The 20,222-nt window shown below is 36.7% G+C and overlaps 1 protein-coding gene across 1 annotated transcript; it reads left to right on the top strand.

Moving 5' to 3' along the window:
* The first annotated feature begins 2,392 nt into the window (after positions 1-2,392).
* On the top strand, positions 2,393-3,754 carry LOC116181116 (alpha-1,3/1,6-mannosyltransferase alg2-like). Its single transcript, XM_031501392.1, has 2 exons — positions 2,393-2,600; positions 2,647-3,754. The coding sequence occupies exons 1-2, from the start codon at positions 2,430-2,432 to the stop codon at positions 3,706-3,708; spliced, it is 1,233 nt and encodes a 410-aa protein (XP_031357252.1). The 5' UTR covers positions 2,393-2,429; the 3' UTR covers positions 3,709-3,754.
* Positions 3,755-20,222: the final 16,468 nt, after the last annotated feature.

Below are 20,222 nucleotides of genomic sequence, written 5' to 3'. Positions count from 1 at the left end.
GAAAATTGAAGGATGCTCGAAGAAATTAAAATTCTCTAAAAAATTCGAAGAAACCAAATGAATAGGAAGAATCGTATGATTTCATTTTAAAAACCGAAGGACTTCGAAAAACTGCAGAATAGGAGGGATCGAAAAAACGAACAATTTAAAGGATTTGAGGAATCGGTAGAATTTTAAGAAAACAATGTGAAGGATCTGATGGAGCTAAATTAAATAATCAAAAAATGCGAAACTCGATGAAAGGAAGGAATGTACCTTGAAGAACAATCTTTAAGAATCTTCAAGGGCCTTAAAAAACATTTAACAACTTTTAAGGGCTGAATCTCTAAATATTGCCATGTGCTCCACATTGGGCGTCAAATAAAAATGCTATGTGCCCCACGTTGGGCGCAAAACAAAAACTGGTACCTTCACTAAGCCCGGTATCCGCTATAATCAAAAGGTTCAATGTTGAGTTAAAATTAGTTCAGATGCGCAATTCAGCAGCCTTGACCGTCTCTACAATTTTCCAAGGGACTAACTATGTAAATTCCGGTACCAACAGAAAAAAATTATCAAAACTCTGATCTGGCTCGTACTTTGGGTTCGATTAGACACACAGCTACTTGATTGACAAAGACAAACACTTCTTCAGTAGTTTCTCGTATTTAAAGGATATCCTCTCTTCCACTTTAAAAATTTCTTTCTTTAAGATTTCGTATACAAACGGCCAATCAAAACCAAATTTGATTAATGCTAGCTTTTATATAACGTCAAACGTTCTACCCAAGAAAACCGCGTCTTCGTTGCAAGCATCTGTGTTTTATTATCGCATGCGCTAATCTTGAAACTAATTAGTTTTCACTTTACGCAACTCGATAACAAAAGTTCTTATCGCATTGACCAGATAGAATGTTAATAAAACGCGAAAATACGACGAAAGATGCGGCAAAAATTTCTTAAAACTATTAATTTGACGCGTCTCTCAATAATTCCAAGGGCTAAACTATGTAAATTCGGTACCGACAGAAAAATTATGAAAAACTTTGATTTGGGTCGTACTTTGGGTTTGCGGATAAACACGTAGCTACTTGATTGACAAAGACAAACATTTATTCAGTAATTCCTCTCATTATTTTAAAATGTCTTTCTTTAAATTTCGTAAACAACGGCCATTCAAAACCAAATTTGATTAAATGCTACCTTTTAAATAATAACGTCAAATGTCCCACCAAGAAAAACGCGCGTCTTTGTTGGGAAGCACCGTGTTTTCTTATTGGGCGTTTACACATGCGCGTAATCTTGAAACTAATTAGCTTTTCATATTCGCAACGCGATAAACAAAAGTTCTTTATCGCATTGACCAGATAAACTGTTTAATAAACGCGCCCAAATACGACGAGATGGCAAACACTTCTTTAAGCATTATCCTAAATTTGACCGTCTCTCGCAATATTCCAAGGGACTAACTATGTAAATTGCGGTACCAACAGAAAAAAATTATGAAAACTCTGATCTGGGTCGTACTTTGGGTTCGATTAAACACACAGCTACTTGATTGACAAAGACAAAAGTTTATTCAGTAATTCCTCGTATTTAAAGGATATCCTCTCTTCCACCTTAAAAATTTCTTTCTTTAAGATTTCGTAAACAAACGGTCAATCAAAACCAAATTTGATTAATGCTAGCTTTTAAATAATAACGTCAAACGTCCCCACCAAGAAAACCGCGTCTTCGTTGCAAGCATCTGTGTTTTCTTATCGCATGCGCTAATCTTGAAACTAATTAGCTTTTATCTTACGCAACGCGATAACAAAAGTTCTTATCGCATTGACCAGATAAACCTTTCAATAAAACGCGATAATACGACGACGACGACTTAACATTATCTAAATTAATCAATCACAAAATCATTAAATACATAAATTTCAAAATAAAAATTAACACTGAAATTCAAATTCAATACAAAACGAATGCACTCCGTGCTTAATCTAAATAACCCACCGGATTTAACAAGAATGATGTTATTAACATCCAAGGTAGTCCATCATTGTTACGGGAGTTGAACCCGAAAAAACGTCTGCGTGACGTAGTTTATGAGTCCCTAAAAGTTTTCAAAGGTCCCATGAGGGTTTTAGAACCGTTAGTAGACATTTAATCTCTAAGACTGTTTGAAAGGCGAATCGTGGAGAGCTCGAGAACGTTGTGGGATTCTTTACGAGCTTCTAAGAAGAGCTCCAGGAGCCTTAAACGAAGACCGTTTGTGGAGAGTCCCGAAAAGAACAGCCTACGATAATTTTCCCTGCCTCTGCGTAATGTGGTTATGATGTTGCTGAATGCTGGTCAACTTTTTGCCCTATCCTGTAGACAAACGACCTAACCATAGTTATTTTCGATTTATCTGTCACTTTGACAGTCCAAATTGTTGTCAGTTCCTTTTTTTAATAATTATGGCGCGAGAACTCCCGGTTTGCAACGTGGCAATTTTGCACGACAAATTTCGTAATACGCCCGAGGATCGTTACATGGTGGACATCGCTTTGGCGCTCGACGAGAAACAGACAACTCTTTCGATCTACACCACGGATTCGGGCAACGGGGATATTTTAGATTCCACTTCGGTAGTAAGATCCTTTTGATTATCGGACCTACATTGTGCATTTGTAGCCTTTGGACAAATACATCCGCACGGTTGGAACGTGGATACCGTCCAACGTCTGTGGGGCATTCAAGCGTATGTTTGCGGTCTTCAGATCGATTTGGCTAACCTCGAAGTTACTCATTGATCCTCCCAGTCCCGAGCCGAGTGTTGTGATATTGGATTTGGAGCCCATTGCTATCCTTCTACTTAGCCTTTTATCTAATTACAAAACCCTCTACATCTACCACTTCCCTCACTTAAGGTGTAGTGATCACTATGACAAGAGCATGTGCGTCGTGCCCCCCTTACTGACACTCAAGAGCCTAAGGTACGCCGATGAGATCATAGTCCAAACCAAGTGCCTGCGGGAGGTTTTTCAAAGATCGTTCCCAGATATTACTGAACCTTTGGTGTTAACCCCATCCTACAGTACCGGACTGTGGAATGCGGACACCATCGACGTAAGACGAATAATCCCCGACCTACCGACGAACTACAAACTCTTCGTCGCGTTCGGCAAATTCATGGAACGTTCCAATTTCCTACTCATCCTCGAAGCAATCGACAAGCTGATGATATCCGCCGACAACAACCTGAAGGAAGAACTGCACGTGGTCATAGCGGGTTCCTATCGAAACCGCTCCCCCGACTACTACAACAAACTAACCGAGACGACCAAGGGCAAACCCTTCGCCTCCAAAATCTCGTTCCTGAAGCAACTGCCGACGGTCCACAAGAAGACGCTGATCCAGGCCGCCACCGCCGTGATTCACCTCGTCGATAACGACCTATACCCCGGGCCGATAGTCGCCGCGATGAGTATGGCGAAGGCGATCATCTCGATCGACTGCGGATTCGCGAGCACGGTCCTCACGCACCGAATTTCGGGAATATTCATCGAGCAGGACGCGACGAAGCTGGCGACGGTGATAAGAAAAGTCGCCGAAAGTCCTATGCTTAAGACGTTTCTGGGCAATATGGCGCGGGGGAAGTATCTGACCGACTACTCCCACAAGACCTTCTCGGACCAGATTTTTAGTTGGTGCACCAGGTCGATACCTGACCATTATAGAAGCGAAGATGACTGATGCACGTGGAGAAACTATCTATATCTAACCATACTGTAATAATAAATGCCTGTACCCTCTTCTACAGTTCAAATACTTACCGAAGTACGTTACTCACCATGTAGTTGGTAATCCTGACTCCTCTTGGTGCAGGTTCCATCATCGCCGTCGCAATTGCGCCTGTCCGCGTGGTTAGTACGATTGGTTTGCAAATTGTAGTCTACAACAACATGAGTAAGGATGGTTCAAATTAATGGAAAAACGGGCGATTAGGTACCATCACGAAAATTTGAACATTCACCCACTTCACCATTTGAATAGTATTCCCCACTCATCGTGTCTGAAATATGCACTCTACTTCCCTGCGATGGTCGCCGTACTTCATATACAGATTGTATAAAATTTAAAATGACACTTCAAGAAAGTGACGGAGCCGTCAGTGTATACCTTGTTTTTTACTAGAAGTCAGTGTGGCAACGGCTCCTTGTTTCAAATTGAACCGAATGCCCAGTAATTGCTCGTTAGCCCCGAGACTCCACCTCAATTTAAAATGGAGTCAGGTTCCACACAAAATGGCGTCGGAATCCGGCCCAAATGCTGGCTGGCACTTCTTTTTATCTACACACGATCACCTTGTTGTTAAGTGTTAAGGCTAAGGGTAAATGATCGAAACTTTTTAGTCCTCTTCCATTGCTTCGAATGCTTCCAATTTTTCAAAATCTACTTTTCTCGATCCTTAACATTTTTCGGATTATCCCCTCCGCATTATTCAAATATTTTAAGTCTATCAGATGACTGAAATTTCAAAAAAGCCTCGGGTACTTTCGTTTCTTTAAATTCTTCCCCTCGCCGATGGATTCTTCAGATTCTTTTGATTTTTATGGTCTTTCGTCTCTTCAATTTGCTTCTAACTCTACGGATTCTTCAGATCCATAGGATTCTTCGGTTTCAGTTGCTCTCAACTCTACAATTTTTTTCCGACTACTTGTAACAGGTTTCGAATTTACAAATTTGCCAGTATAGGAAATTTTACGCGTGTACCGCTTCATAATGAAAAAGAACAGAACTATAATGCAATAGAATGAAGCGCTATCAGACAAGAAGCGAGTGTGTAAGCAGATAAGACCCAAATCACCACAGTGTTCGTTTTTACGGAGCATGAGAGACCAATTATTGCTAGAAATGTATAAACAAGTATAAATTGTGCACAACTCTTGCAGATAAAGCGCATTTTTTTAACCGAAATAGCTTTTGTTTTGACATCACCAATGGATATATTTCTTGCAGACGTCTCAATCGCCCTTTGTGAGTACGCGCTTCCGACAATCCGTTCTTGAGGTATAAGGGAATATACCCGATCACGATAAGAGGTCAAGGAGAAGGGCTATGGTTGGTAGAAATTAATTCCTGTCGTTGAGACCTTTCATTAGAGTACCATGAAGGATAAAACTAGTTCCTCCCCCCTCAACCCCGTACTGATAAGAGGACAAAAAGAAGGACAGTAGTTGGTAGAAAACGGTTCCTTTCGTTGAGACCTTTAATTAGAATACAATGAGAGATAAAATCCATTTTTAACCCCCCCCCCCCACACAGGCCCTGTCGCTCACTGATATCGAAAAAGAGTCGCACGGGAAACCTTTCATTAGAATACCATGAAGGGTAGAACTCCTATCTGAGACCAATTGGTTGTCGTATGTAAAAGTTATGCACGTTTTACTTTCAAAAACAGCATCTCATGAAATCATTCATGGGGGGCCCCCCTTTTAGACAGCGAAATGTGATGGCCATCTGGCACACCTTCAAGGTGTAGGCTACCTACTGCAAAAATTCCAGGACTCTAGGACCATTTCTCTAGAAGTAGTTCAAAACGGTGGAATTAGGTTATCATATTGCAAAAGAAAGCTGTGCCGCCAATTCGACGAAATTGTTGTCGTGTGTGCCTTTAAATTCTTTTCGAATTACCTTTACGAGTAAAACTTGCGTATTTATGCAAAAGAGGAACTTCGTTGTGTAGAGAAATCGACTGATATATTTTTAACCGTGAATGTCCTTCGTCGTAATACGTGAGCGAATTTTCCGTTTTGGTTATTTAACCAGCGTGATCGCTGTTAAATACATTTTTCCACGAAAGCATTGGGGTCAAAAGTACAGAACGTTCATTGCGTTTATACTTGTGGTTAGTTGCTAACTAAATTTGTCCGGCTCTCTTGTTTATGTTTGGCGATAATAAAATGCTGCGTTAAACGGCAACCGGTAAAAAGGATAAAGACGATTAATTAGTGCTTTTGTTAGCTGTCAAAACCCTAGTATACAAGGGTCAAACTGACATTTCCATACTGCGAAACACTGGTAAATTATATCAACGATTAAACTAAATTTCGAGAAACCTGAAGCCAAGCTTGTTCCTGAATCAAATTGTCAACCATCTTTCACAATTCACCTTCCGATTTATAAGGCGATACAAAAGATTAAGGCGTTCCACCATCCAATTTTTCGAATTGCTGCTACCTTTTTTTATTAACATTTTGCAGAAGGTCTGTCATTTAAATTTTCCAATTATTTTTAGAATTGGCGAGTAAATTATATATTTTGACATATTTTGTTTATAAATTAAAATGAAAACTAAATTATTCTCCTTGTCATCGCTAGCTTAAACGTATGTATTTTTCTAACAATTGAATTCACAAAAACCTGATTATGAAAAATGAATGTTGTTCAAAATAAGTATACCGGGTCAGGTAAAAAAGTTATCGGACCTAATCTCATTTTTGAACGAAACACTCTGTATATTCTAATAAAAAAAAAAAAATAGCATATTAAATTCTTTTTTCAAAAATATAACCGACTAGGGGTGATAACAGATTCGAAAAAATTTAAAAAATATCCAGATAAAAATTCAAAAAGACTCAAATGGTTCAAAAAATACAAAATTTCAAATCAAAATCTTTTTGAATCAATATTGAATTTTCCACAATTTCTACCATATGTATATGTACAAGGTGTTCCATTTAAAAAATGAGGTTACGTCCGATAACTTTTTTACCCGACCCCGTATACTTACTTTGAAAACCACACATAATAATGTGTAAATCTTTCTTTATAAGGATTGTTGAATCCAATAACTAAGAAAATATGGTACGTGTTATTCTGAAATTGACATTTTTTTTCCCCCCCCGTACTCTTAAGCGATTTTTTGATTTTACCATTTCAAGAAAGAGCGCATAGCGCCTATTTTACTTTTTTGGATAGCACTGACGATTGTCATATCCTGTTAACGTGTCGAAAATGGGACACCCTGTACATGAACAAAATATTTGCATAAAGAGAGCAGAATAAGTCAGAATGTGTCTGATTTTCTGTTATCCTTATACAAAAATATAAAAAATACGTGTAATGTAACCAAAATCACACGGTGTTCACTAATACTAGCTGTATCTCCTTGGGTATCTGTTATCCTGACAAAGAAAATGTAAAGAGAACATAATTGGGCCGAAGGTCTTACCTAGATACATTTTAAGAGAATATGTACCTTAGCACACAGATTTGGAGTCGCTACTTGAGAGAAACTTTGTTTTTTAGTGATCTTAATAAAAGAAAGTAAATTAAAGCCCATAGCTAAGACTGCTCGTCAAGAAATTATGTCATAAATACGCCTTCTTGCAAGCATGTAATCCTGTTAACATTTGTTGCATTTAGAAAACATAAAACACGAAGAGGTGAGTTAGTGAAATTCCTAAATGTCGTCGTTCCTTTTGTACATATAGTCCTGTTACAATATTAAAACGCAGAAATGCTATTAGGACAACATAAAACCTGAAGGGACCGACAGGAAAAACCTTGTTTATGAAGCAGTGTAGGAGGTGGCATTTGCCTCTGTAACGAAAGTTAGAATAATGAACATGGTTTATCTATTAATAACTATTTGCACCTACTTGCGTTTTTTTGGGACCATAATTCTTCAATTAGAAATATGTACCAGGAGAACATATAAACAAGTATATGTATTTTGAGTATGAAGCACTGTCACCTGCTGCATGTTCTCTGATGCCGATACTATCTTTATAGTAAGAATTTTCTCAAGACGCAACCAAAGGAATATTTACTCTTTACGTTCATGTAGTCCTGCTACACAACTTGGGACAGAATTTGATACCAAGAAAATATATGAACGAATTTTGCACCTTTTTTTCATTCCTGTAGGATTTGTCAGTGGAAAGCTGTTTGCAAAATAGGCATTTCTGCGCCCCTGGTAGTATTTCTCAAAGAGATTGCGATCAGAAGATGATGCTACACCTGCCTGTGTTTCCGTTATCCGGAAACAAGAATTCGAAAAGGAATATTAATGTCGAGCGAGGTTTTTTACATTTCTGCAATCCTAATACAAGTCTCCAAAGAGAAACTTCTATCGGGAGAGAACATAATACGTACGAGCTTCTGCAATTACATGCTACCCGCCGCCTTTTTGTCTCTGTTATCCTGACACATGAATTATTCCATTATTCCACAAAACATCTCTTAGTACATTCATCATAATTTTTGAAGGTAATGTTTAGGTCTGAGAAAGAACAAGGTGGTACAGAATACCTCTCCGCTCCCAATCTCTCCTCATTTCCTGGGGGATAAATTATTGCTTTTCCTGGTGGTACACCATATCCCCAGACTTCTATATTTTTTTCAAAAACGCCTCTTAGCTTTGTACCTTGTACCTTCCACCTTGTACTTTGTCCCTTGTACGTTGTGCCTTGTACCTTGCACTTTGTACCTTGTACTTTGTACCTTGTACCTTGTACCTTGCACCTTGTACCTTGCACCTTGCACCTTGTACCTTGTATCTTGTACTATGCACCTTGTAATTTGCACCTTGTACTTTGCACCTTGTACCTTGCACTTTGTACCTTGCACTGCACATTGTACCTTGTACTCTATACCTTATACTTTATACGTTCCTTATCAATTGTGGGTAGAATTCTTCCAGGTTCTCCTTGATGTATGTGTTGGTAGCTACCATTGAATGAGAAAATTCAATGTAGCTACCATAATCCTTTTGATTGATCTCTTGCGTGGTTCTGAAGATTCCGGGAATACCCTAAGTCGGTACCCAATCGCTCCAAATGGGCAGTGCGGATATATAAAAAACGACGGGGCTGCCAATTTCCGCGGATAGAGAGAGATTCTGGCGGTTCAAAAGTGAATGCGCCAGGCGAAGTATAGAACAAAAGATGGGGTTGTTAAATTTCTTATTGACGATGGTATGGAATGGCATAAATCAAAGACTCTATTCGCCTACCTGAATGCACACGAGGACAAAGCACAAATCTGTTTCTGTCTTAAATCGTAAGTTTACAATCGATTTTTCAATTACCACCCGTACAAAACTAATCACAAACTGTCTACAAACTTAATTTCCTTAAGCGACATTGTTTATGGCTAATGAGGATTTCAGCGGAGTGGGCCGTCAGTGTCAACCTTCGTGATGATTGCTTTCTCGTGGAAATATCCATAAACATCTCTTGCGCGTTGAAAAATACGAGGCAACAGCGCTGCGGAGTTCCGCGTGGTTCGGAAGCGGGACCGCTTCTTTTTCTACGGAATTCTTTGTACTTGCCCGAAGGATTCTACCCACCGCGTGAGTCTAGGGCCGTTTTCCCTCACTGGCTAGCTGCACACTTTGGTGTTAATTATTAGGTCGTTGGCCTCGAAAGCGCAGATGTTTCCGATCGTATTGATCCTTTATTAATTATCACTTGTACAGTGCGGCGATTGGAAGTGTTTTTAAATCTCGCCGAAAACTTGGCATGTCAATGGGCAATAAATTTGTGAGGATCGCTCCGAGCTTAATTATGACGATTATGTTAATTGCGAATGATTTACGGCGCATCGTTCCTCAAATTTGAACGTCAAGATGTTGGCGCTTCCAAAATTTCGTTTTTATTTACGACCTCGGGTCACAAATAAATTCGACGAGTCCCACTCGCTCGGGTCGTGTTCGAAATTTAAATTGTTTACTTGTAAATGGTCCGTTCGATCCGTGTCGCTCACAAATCATGGCGGGTAGTTAAAATATTAGAGAGGCGAGATTATGAAATCGTTAACTAATAAATGTATAATGGAACAGGACTTGCACGAATCGATAAACTACGGACTGCGGAGGAGATGTATAGTGTATGGCCGTGCGTGCGTACTAAATTATCTTCGGGTCTATAAAGTGCCTCCTTAAAACAGTACATTCACCCCCTAGATGTAGAAGTCAATTGATTACTACATGGAGAAGTCGTCGTTGTGGTTTACATAATAGTCAATGAAAAATTTACAGATTTCGCACTCCATGCAACCATGGGGGACATAGCAATCCTTACGGCATCTAGGTGATTATTTCGTTACTTGTGATGCTTTCTTTTAGGATGTTCCCGTTGTAGATTCCTTGTCGTGCGTTTTCTCCCATTTCTGTCGGTGCGCGTAGTCCTTGTCGGAAACTACTATTCGATTCTTACTTTGTAAGCAGTTACACGCCATTAAGTTACTTGACATTTTTTGTCTACCATTTTATGGAATATACTGGTTTTGTATTAAGATTAGTAAAGTTTCTCTCTTATTATCTTACTTCGCTGACGCATTTTTGCGGATTTGTCTTACAAGTTTAAGGCCGTTTACGTTATGTTATTAATTACACATTATCCTCTTACTTTGAATCATTGAATTTATAACTATAAATTCAATGCTTTGAATAATCATTTTTAGGCTCCTTCCTCCTTCTTCCTTCTTACTTCGGATTTACTCATTGCTTCCCGATTATCTACCTGATTGTGCTGTTAGCAGCGATATTTCTAAGTGGAAACTCTGAAATTTGGATTTCCAGTTTTTCAGTGATATCTCGGTCACTCAAAGATTTTTCCAGTCGGTTTTTTAGCAATAAAAAGAGGCAACTTTCCTCCCATTTGATTGGGGTAGCTTTGGCTGAAACCTCGCCCAGTTAAAAAAGGTCAAAAATAAAATAAGTAAATAAATTGTAATGTTCCTAGGGCAGGGGTCAGCAACCTGCGGCTCTTTTGACGTAAAGTTGCGGCTCTCTGCATTTATCTAAAAAATTAGTTCATTTGTTCGAAATTCATTTTAACTTGCAGCACATAATTACCTAATTTGTGACACTTGTTTGTCTTTTTTTATTATCACAGCCTACTCCGATGTATAAACGTAATTAATTAATAAGAAAAAAACTTGAATAACCTAAAAATTATGAACTTTAAGCACAGGACACCTCGTCTAAAAATTGAAGAGGACACAAAACGCAATCGAATAGCGAAATAGAATAGTGGTACTTAGTTGAAAATTTGAAAAATAATAGTTATGGTACTTTGAACAAATGACATTGAAACAAGTACAAATATTGAGGATGTTCTATTTAAAAAAATCATTTATTTATTGACCTCGTAAAAATGGGACACCCTGTACAGAAAAAAATAATTTCTGTAGATCTGCAGCCATCTATAGTTGCCATTTGCACACAAGATTTTTTTAAAATCTTTTTTACCAGGTATAATCATAGGAAAGGCGGACGCACTGTTGCAGGACCCTGTATATGACCAAATACTATAGTATTGATTCGAAAATTTTTAGTGGCTCTTTAAAAACTGGGAAATTTTGCAAATTGTAACTTTGGCTCTTACGTCTCAATAGGTTGCCGACCCCTGTCCTAGGGGGTCTACCAAGCCAACACTGAAAACGTTGACTTACCCTATAGTTACCGTTGGCAACTCTGGGAAAAACTACAAGCAGAGGCACCTATCTTTTAAGTCGAAACGATGAACGTTTGGCGGCACTTTTGAATTTGGATGGCAGTCGGCTCGATATGGATGGCACGAATGAACTCCTACGTTGTGTAACCGATTCTTTATGTGTTGGGACGTGAGACATCATCGGGAAGGTGCGTAAGAAATGACAAGAATAAATAAATATATTACGTACACAACAAGACCATGCCAGGAAAACCTTCTACGGGACAAAAACCCCGGCATAGGCCACACACATACATGAAATAAATGCAAGAGAAAATACACAGAAATAAAACATTTGAAATTGTATGATAAAAATCAGATACACAAATCAAATGCAATTAAACAAGTTAATAAAAACAAAATACAAAAGACATTATAAATGCAGTGGAAAACATGATAAATCAATTCAGTACAAAAACACATCAAAATACCTGTACGATCCATTGAGCTAACACAACTCGTAAATTAATAAATTGCATGTACATAGGAAACATGTAAATGCTGTGGCTCTACTCTAGCCTTCATTTAACACAATTTTATTTAACACGAAAAGTACATGTGAGAATGCCAATAGCAAGTAGGTATTGATGTGAAAATCGATTATCGCTCAAGCAGAACATATTTTAAATAGAGCAAATGTTAATGAGGGGACCCCTAAATATCTCCCATCGCTTTATGATAAATATGACAACACAAAAAATGGAGGCATTGACCTCTGATGATCTTGAGAGCGAATGCCCTTGAGCATATCCTTGACTTATTTGCCACCGCAGGGTGGCGTGTGACCTTGAACTTCGGCCTTGTACATCTACTATGGTATCTGGAGATACGAAAGAAGATAAATAAATTAACGAATATGATGATTTAAAAAATCTGAACCATCGTAACCGAAGAAAATAAGATTCTGAGGAAATCTAGGAGTTTGAAAAAGCAAAAATCCTTAAGAATTCCTAGAAATAATATTTGAAAAAATGACACTCCATCTGTTTTCTTTTTTGTCCTCTATCTCATTCCGTAAAAATTCCAATATGGCGTCCATAAGAAATAGTAGCGTGTAGCTTCTACATCTAGCGTGTTATGGAAAAGCTGATAACGGGTTCAGATCCTCCGAAAAAGAGGGCCCCGTAGAAGGCGCCACTGGGAACCCTCCATTTCCCACCGTTTAAACTGGGAGAAATAAAAGCAAAATTTGACATTTCCAGTTTTTCGGTGATATCTCGGTCACTTAAAGATTTTTCAAAAACTTCAAGTGCGTTTCTTAGCCATAAAAAGAGGCAACTTTCCCCCCATTTAACCTACACTGTACCTCTCTGAAGATCCCAATAGTATAAGCTACTAATTTGGGCTGATAGAGCAGCTTTGGCTGAAACCCCGATCAGTTAAAAAGGGTCACAAATAAAATGAAATAAAATAAATAAATAAATTCAATTGGATCATCTCCCTTTTGATAATAAGCGTCGTAACAAGCTCGTAATATCATCAAACGAGATCTGCGAGAATGTTATATTGGAATTAACGAAACAATTGAGCACTACACTATTAAGTAAGTAGGTACCGTATCGACAGTATCCGCGATTTTTTCTTCACCTACCGATCACCGCCGAGTAAGGTACAATCGTCACTTGATGCGACACCGTTGTCTTTTCTGCTTGAATGAAAAACCGTATAACCGTATACGATGTACCTATGAAACCATAAACATTTCCAATGTTAAAAGAAGGTATGAAATTCATGGTAGGAGGAAGAACGGACCGGGAACAGTGGTTGCTTTACGTTTTTTAAAACGTACATAATAAGAGCAAGGTACAGTACAGAATGGAGAGTTACATAAGCAAATTGTAATTACAGAAACACCTGAAGAACCCATGGATAAGGAATTAAAGAACACAAAGGAGCTTAAGGTTTGCAATGATATGGAAGTTGTAATAATATGAAACAGTTTGAGAAAGAGCCTGTGTATCAGAAGTATAAGAAGAAGTTAAGGATCCGAATTAGAATAATTTCAAGAACGAAGAAGAAGCTAAGGAATCTGAAGTATATGAAAAATACAACGACAATTAATAAGATTCGAAAAAACGAAGAATCTAAGTAATTTTTGGATTTTGAAAAATGTGAATGAAGAATTTAAAGAATTAGGAAAGTATATAAGGAAAGGTCCAGAATTGGAGAACACGAAGATATCTTAAGAATGAAGAATATTAAAAATCTAAAAAATTCGAAGAACTCCTGTCCAAAAGGAAATTAATTTCAATTTCATTTAATTGCTTTTTAAATTATACTTAAATTAATTGTTATTTACTCCAGGCGTTGAAACCAGGGTAAGATAATCTGTGACGAGCGATATCCGATAAGATACTGCCTCTTGAATGTGCAAAAAAGCGGTGCCTTTTCCTCGTCAAATATACACAGAATTCCCACAACCTAGGAACGTTGAAATAGGCATATTTCTGTATTAATTATACCTACATTGAATGTAAAAAATTAAATAAAACTTACAATATCAAAAGAAGCGATTTTGTTCATCCACTAACTAGTCCAAGCGGCGCGGCGGACGTCACTATCGAAAATAAAATTCGAAAACCTTTTGTGCCTCGAATTGACAAACCAAATTTTTACGATTCTTGGATATCAATTTTCCAAGTTTCAGAGTGGCACTTATTCTTTTCGCAAATATTATCAGACGAATTTAAATTCTAGTGCATCATAGTCTATTTCTTTGACCATTTTACTTTTAGACAAATTTTTAGTGTTAATTTTACGACTTTCCTTTCTCAAATTCCTTCGGAAACCTTTTATAACAGTAGACAGAGTTGGCGCTGCTTTTATCTCACATCCGCCACGTAAACGTCCGACTAGCTCAGGGTTAGGAAATAAAACAAAAGCGTGAGAATCTCCACAGCGCTAATTTTAACATACTCGAGCTGGGCCGGTATTGTTCAGCGGGAGGTACCCGGAGCAAGTTAATGAGAGGGCATAGAAACCAATAAATACGAATAACCATGATAACGATAATTAAATCGCGTCAATCGTCAGATATGGGAAATTCCCATTCAAGTCCTCAATAATGAGATAAGTGCAAATCGAAACAATCCCAATTGCGATGTCACAACTAAGCGGCGAATCTTCAAAGATAGAACACTTCCATGTACAGGGTGAGTCAACGATTGCGCGGAGTAACTTAATGCCTTGAAGATAAGATTTTTCGTTAGAGTGCTTTTGTATTATGATATGGTTGAATATTCTCCACATTTTAATAATATTTGGAATTATACAGGGTTCCAAAAAACTAGTAGTTTTAAAGATAATTCGAGTTGTAAGAAAAATTGGGCATTTGAAAGCGTCAGTATATTGTCAAAATTATTACTTAAACCTTGATTCCAGGTTTTATATCTTTTATCCTGGGTTAAGTAAAAGTCAAATAAATACATCTACTGTAAAACATTATAAAATAACTTACAGGGTGTTTTTTTCTAGATCCAAAGTTACAAAACTTCATATTAAAGAATCTAATTTTTTTAAAATAGAACACCCTGTATATTTTTCTGTCATTTTTTAGCTTCTCTAAAAACCTTCGACTTTTGATAATAGTGTCATTTACCTATCTCTGATAGTTTTCGAAATTTCTTGGTTTTCCTGGGTTTTATATTCTAATCTTAAATAACTTATATGTATGTAATTTACATAATAGTGAGGTGGCCATGCAAAAAAAAGCAATTTTTATCTGCCTCGTTCAAAGATAAAATCATATTTATTAATTCATTTTTCTAATAATTCATTTAAGTCTATAAAAACTGGAGAATAAATTTGATAGTAAAAACAGTATCCAAATATCTTGGTTTTTTTACTTTTTATATTTTAATCTGAAATAAGTTCTAATTTACATAATAACGAGGTGAATATGAAAAAAAATGAAACTAATATCACTGAATGGATGACATTAGGAGTTAAATTAAATTTGCTTTGTTGTCAAATGTTTTTACGTATTCTCCAGTTTTTGGACTTTTCGTTTTGGACGAGATAGATAAAAATTGCCTTTTTTTGCATGTCCACCTCACTATTATGTAAATTACATATAACTTATTTAAGATTAGAATATAAAAACCAGGAAAACCAAGATATTTCGAAAACTATCAGAGATAGGTATAGGACATTATTATCAAAAGTTGAAGGTTTTTGGAGGAGCTAAAAGATGACAGAAAAATATACAGGGTGTTCCATTTAAATTAAGTGAAGATTTTTTAATATGAAGTTTTGTAACTTTGGACTTACCTGTAAGCTATTTTTTTAATGTTTCATAGTAGATGTATTTATTTGACTTTTACTCAACCCAGGATGAAAGATATAAAATCTGGAATCAAAATTTAAGTAATAATTTTGACAATATACTGACGCTTGCAAATGCCCAATTTTTCTTAATAAATCGAATCACCTTTAAAACTACTAGCTTTTCGGATATTAACCATATAATAAAAAAGACGTACAATTACATGTAGAATTCAAAAATGCATTCAAATACAGGGGGTTCTAGTAGAAAAAAAATGTACTATTTGGGCGCCCTACTTTGTGGGCGCACCCTGTATAATTCCAAATATTATTAAAATGTGGAGAATATTCAACCATATCATAATACAAAAGCACTCTATCGAAAAATCTTATCTTCAAGGCATTAAGTTACTCCGTGCAATCGTTGACTCACCCTGTACATGTTCAATTAACACGCACAGTTTTCGACCAACGTGCCGAACGAAAAAGGTTAACGGAAAAAAAAGAATGGAAAATTTGTGACGTTATTTTCTTTACCGTGTAATCTTTGCTTTGGCTTATATTTGAATTACTATGTGGAATCCTTCTCGAATAACATTATGCGAACTCTTACCTTTATATAGCAATCCTTACGCCATCTAGGTGTTCACATTATAACCCGATCCTTTATTTGCGATATAGTTTTCTTTTAAAAAGCTTTTGTCTAGTGTTCTGTTGATTGGCGCGATTATTCTTCTCCCACTCACTGTCGACGCGCGCAGTCCTTGTTGAAGAACTCGATTCGATCTTGACTTGTATTTGAACTACACGCCATTACACTTACTTGACATATTCGTCTACCTTTATTGGGATTTAATTAGTGGTGTTGTACTAAAATTAGTGAAGTTTTCTCTTATCATCTTACTTCCAATTTCGCTGATGACGCATTGCTGCGGATTTATCTTACAAGTTTAAGGCCGTTTTGCGACTACTTTCGTACTCCCTAAGTTTTCTTACTTATTATTTTGGTTTTACCAATTGCTTCCTGACTGTACATTGATATTTTGACGTGGAAACGCGAATACCCGATTTTCCATATGGTGCAATAGAATTCCATTGAAGTTTCGACGCCATTACAATCAAAAACGCTCTACATATTTCTACCTTACCGACTGAAGAATTGACTGAAGAATCACCGCCATTTCATGTGAAACCGATATTTGAACTGCTGACCCAATTTTACGAAGTTCGTTGACCTACGATTCATTCCTCCGAAACGCAAGTACTTAATTAACGAGACGTGTGGAGTTAGTACTGTGTAAATTTTTAATTAACGTTATGTATTTTGTTTTGAAGAACTTGCTCGTGTAATTTCTTTTGAATTGATAAGATTGCTTTGTCATTGAAGATAGATTCAGTTATTTTATTTGTACATTTTTATAGTATTTTTCTCTTAAAATTTCATGTCATTTTTTTGATATCTCATACCGATTGTGAAAACCAACCCTTAGTCGAACCAAATTTTGTTTTGTTGTAAAGTCATTTGAATTTTTGATTCTTTTAATATTGATTGCAATTCTACGTACAAGAATAACCATTCGTGTCTTACGTTAACCATTGCTTATGCGATATATTGTGCAACGCGAATCACTACCCTTCTTATATTTTTTTGTTTTTGTGTCTGACTGTTTTCAGATTTGCAGTTTCGCGTCCTCTGAGCTCGGAAGGTTGCGACCGGAGTTCAAGGTAAATTTAGTTATTTTCGTCGTTTTTCCCTTTTAACGTTTGATTACATTTTGGTTGTTGATACTAACGAGTTGTGATTATTACTTTGTTTGAAAGTCACTTAATGATTATAGCTCCGTTGTTTCTGCGGAAGCCTTTTGGATAAATATTTTCCCAGGCTACGTGTTGGCTTCTCATTTGTTTTATTAGAGATTATTTTAAATTCCCAGTTTGATATACTAGATCGATATATTACAGTGTCAGATTTGTGATATTTTGAGATCTTTGTTATTAAACTACCCGCATTTATACATCAAATACGAAGTATGTAGCATGTCTTGGGGAAGTATGTAGCATGTCTTGGGGACTTCAACATTGACCTCTTAAAAGTTGGTAGCGCACCCGTGATATATTTTCAGTCAATGTTGGAATCTTTAGGATTATTGCAACTCATTAATGAACCGACCAGGCTAGCCGACGCATCTGCTTCACTTATTGATCTTGTTTTGGTTACTGATGGTTGTCCTACTATAGGAAGCGGTGTTATTCCATGTAACTTATCAGATCATGACGTAATTTACTGTTGCCTGTCTATAATTACTCCAAAACAAGAGAAGATCGTGAAAGGTTTCAGGAAGTTTGCCCAAATTGATAATGATTTGTTTTATAGTGATTTGAGATCAATACCATTTAATCACATTTTTTATTTGAATGATATTAATGAAAAAGTTTTATTCATTAATGCATGGATCTTGTACCTTTTTGATAAACATGCCCCGATATGCTATGGAAGATTTAAAAAAAATTTAACACCGTGGATTACTGATAATATTAAACTTTTGATATCACCAAAGAGTACGTTATATACTCTTTGATATCACTAAGGCAAAATATAAGAGGACACAAAGGTTGCATCATTTGAAGTATTATAAGGATCTACGGAATTTTACAAACACTACTGCTATAAGAAATGAGAAAAAGGCGTACTTTAGTCATTTATCAAATACTGACAATCATAGATCTTTGTGGAGGGAGTTGAGGTTGCTAGGCATTGAAAGATCTCAATTACATACTATACCATCGCATATTGCTGATGTTAATCTAATTAACGATTACTTTGTGAACAGTGCCTCTGTTATGTTTAATGATGACCCTGTATTACCTATAACTTCCTTCCGAAATTACTTTGGGGTACCTCAGTTCGAATTTAAGGCAGTAACATGTCACGTTATTGAACAAGTTATAGGTAAAATTCATTCGAAGGCATACGGCTGTGATGGTATTAACCTAAAAATGATTAAGTTATGCTGCCCTACTATTTTGCCATATTTGGCACATATCATTAATGAATGTCTTGTTAAAAACGTCTTTCCAGATTGTTGGAAAGAGGCATTAATAAAACCGCTGCCAAAAACTAAACACCCCTCAGAGTTGAAAGACTTACGGCCGATTAGTATTTTACCTACCTTGTCCAAAATATTTGAGAAGATTATTTCTAATCAATTAAACTCTTTTGTATTAGAGATGAATCTGTTACCGGTAAAACAGTCTGGATTTAGGTCCGGTTATAGTTGTACCACTGCACTATTAAATGTAACAAATGATATTTTAGCTGCAACAGATAGAGGACTCGTTACTTTGCTGGTTATGATCGACTATAGCAAAGCGTTTGATATGGTTGATCAATCAATTCTTTTAAATGAGCTGAGAAGTATGAATTTAAGCCCTGATGCAATTGCATTGTTTGGAAACTATTTATCAGATAGACAGCAACGAGTAGTAATAGGTGATTCCACTTCGAAGCCTTTGTTTCTCCGGCATGGGGTGCCTCAAGGGTCGGTTCTCGGACCCCTGCTATATTCGCTATATACATCTCAACTTGTGAGTTCTGTGACTAAGTGCTCAGTACATGCATACGCCGATGATATGCAAATTTATTATTCGTTTCACATGTCTGAGCTACACAATGCTATTCATATCATTAATTCGGAACTATCGCTGCTCAATTCATTATCACGGAAGCTCAAGCAATCCACACAAATCGGTGTTTCTATTGTTTGGTAGTAAGAATAATGTTGCTAACTTAAATATGACTCCTTTAATTAAAATCGGTTCTTCCACAATTCGTATTTCCGACAAAGCTAAAAGCTTAGGGCTATGGTTGGATAATAGCTTTAGATATACAACCCAAATTAGCAATTATATTTCGCGTGCATACTCGCATTTGCGGATACTTTACGGGCAAAGATCTTTTCTCACCATTAAAACTAGAATAAGACTTTGTGAAGTTGTGTTGTCTCAGTTTAATTATTGTGTTCCTGTTTATCACCCATCCATAGATAAACTTACCTCTACTAGAATACAGAGAGTACAAAATTCATGTCTACGTTTTATCTATGGAATACGTAAATACGAACATATTAGCCATAAGTTAAAAGATGCCAACTGGCTTTCTATGCATCACCGTAGGGAACTGCAACTGTTCTGTCTTTTTCATAAAATTATTATTTATAAAAGCCCTCCATACTTATACAATACCATTACATTTAGAACTGACGTGCACAACATTGATACAAGATTTCGTGGAAAAATTTCTCCTCCCCTCCATTCTACTGCTTTATTTCAAAGGTCATTTTGATATAATGTGTATCGTTATTACAACTGTTTGTCAACCGAGTTAGTAAATAGTTCTCCTAACACGTTTAAAGTCAAAATTCGTAATATGTTAATGGACGAGCATATTCTTATTTGAGCATATTTATATTTGAAACTAATTCTAATGCTTAAGTTGTTATA

The sequence above is a fragment of the Photinus pyralis genome, unplaced genomic scaffold, assembly GCF_008802855.1.
Source record: "Photinus pyralis isolate 1611_PpyrPB1 unplaced genomic scaffold, Ppyr1.3 Ppyr1.4_LG9, whole genome shotgun sequence".
NCBI classification, from domain to species: Eukaryota; Metazoa; Arthropoda; class Insecta; order Coleoptera; family Lampyridae; genus Photinus; species Photinus pyralis.
This window is presented reverse-complemented; position numbering and strand designations above follow the sequence as displayed.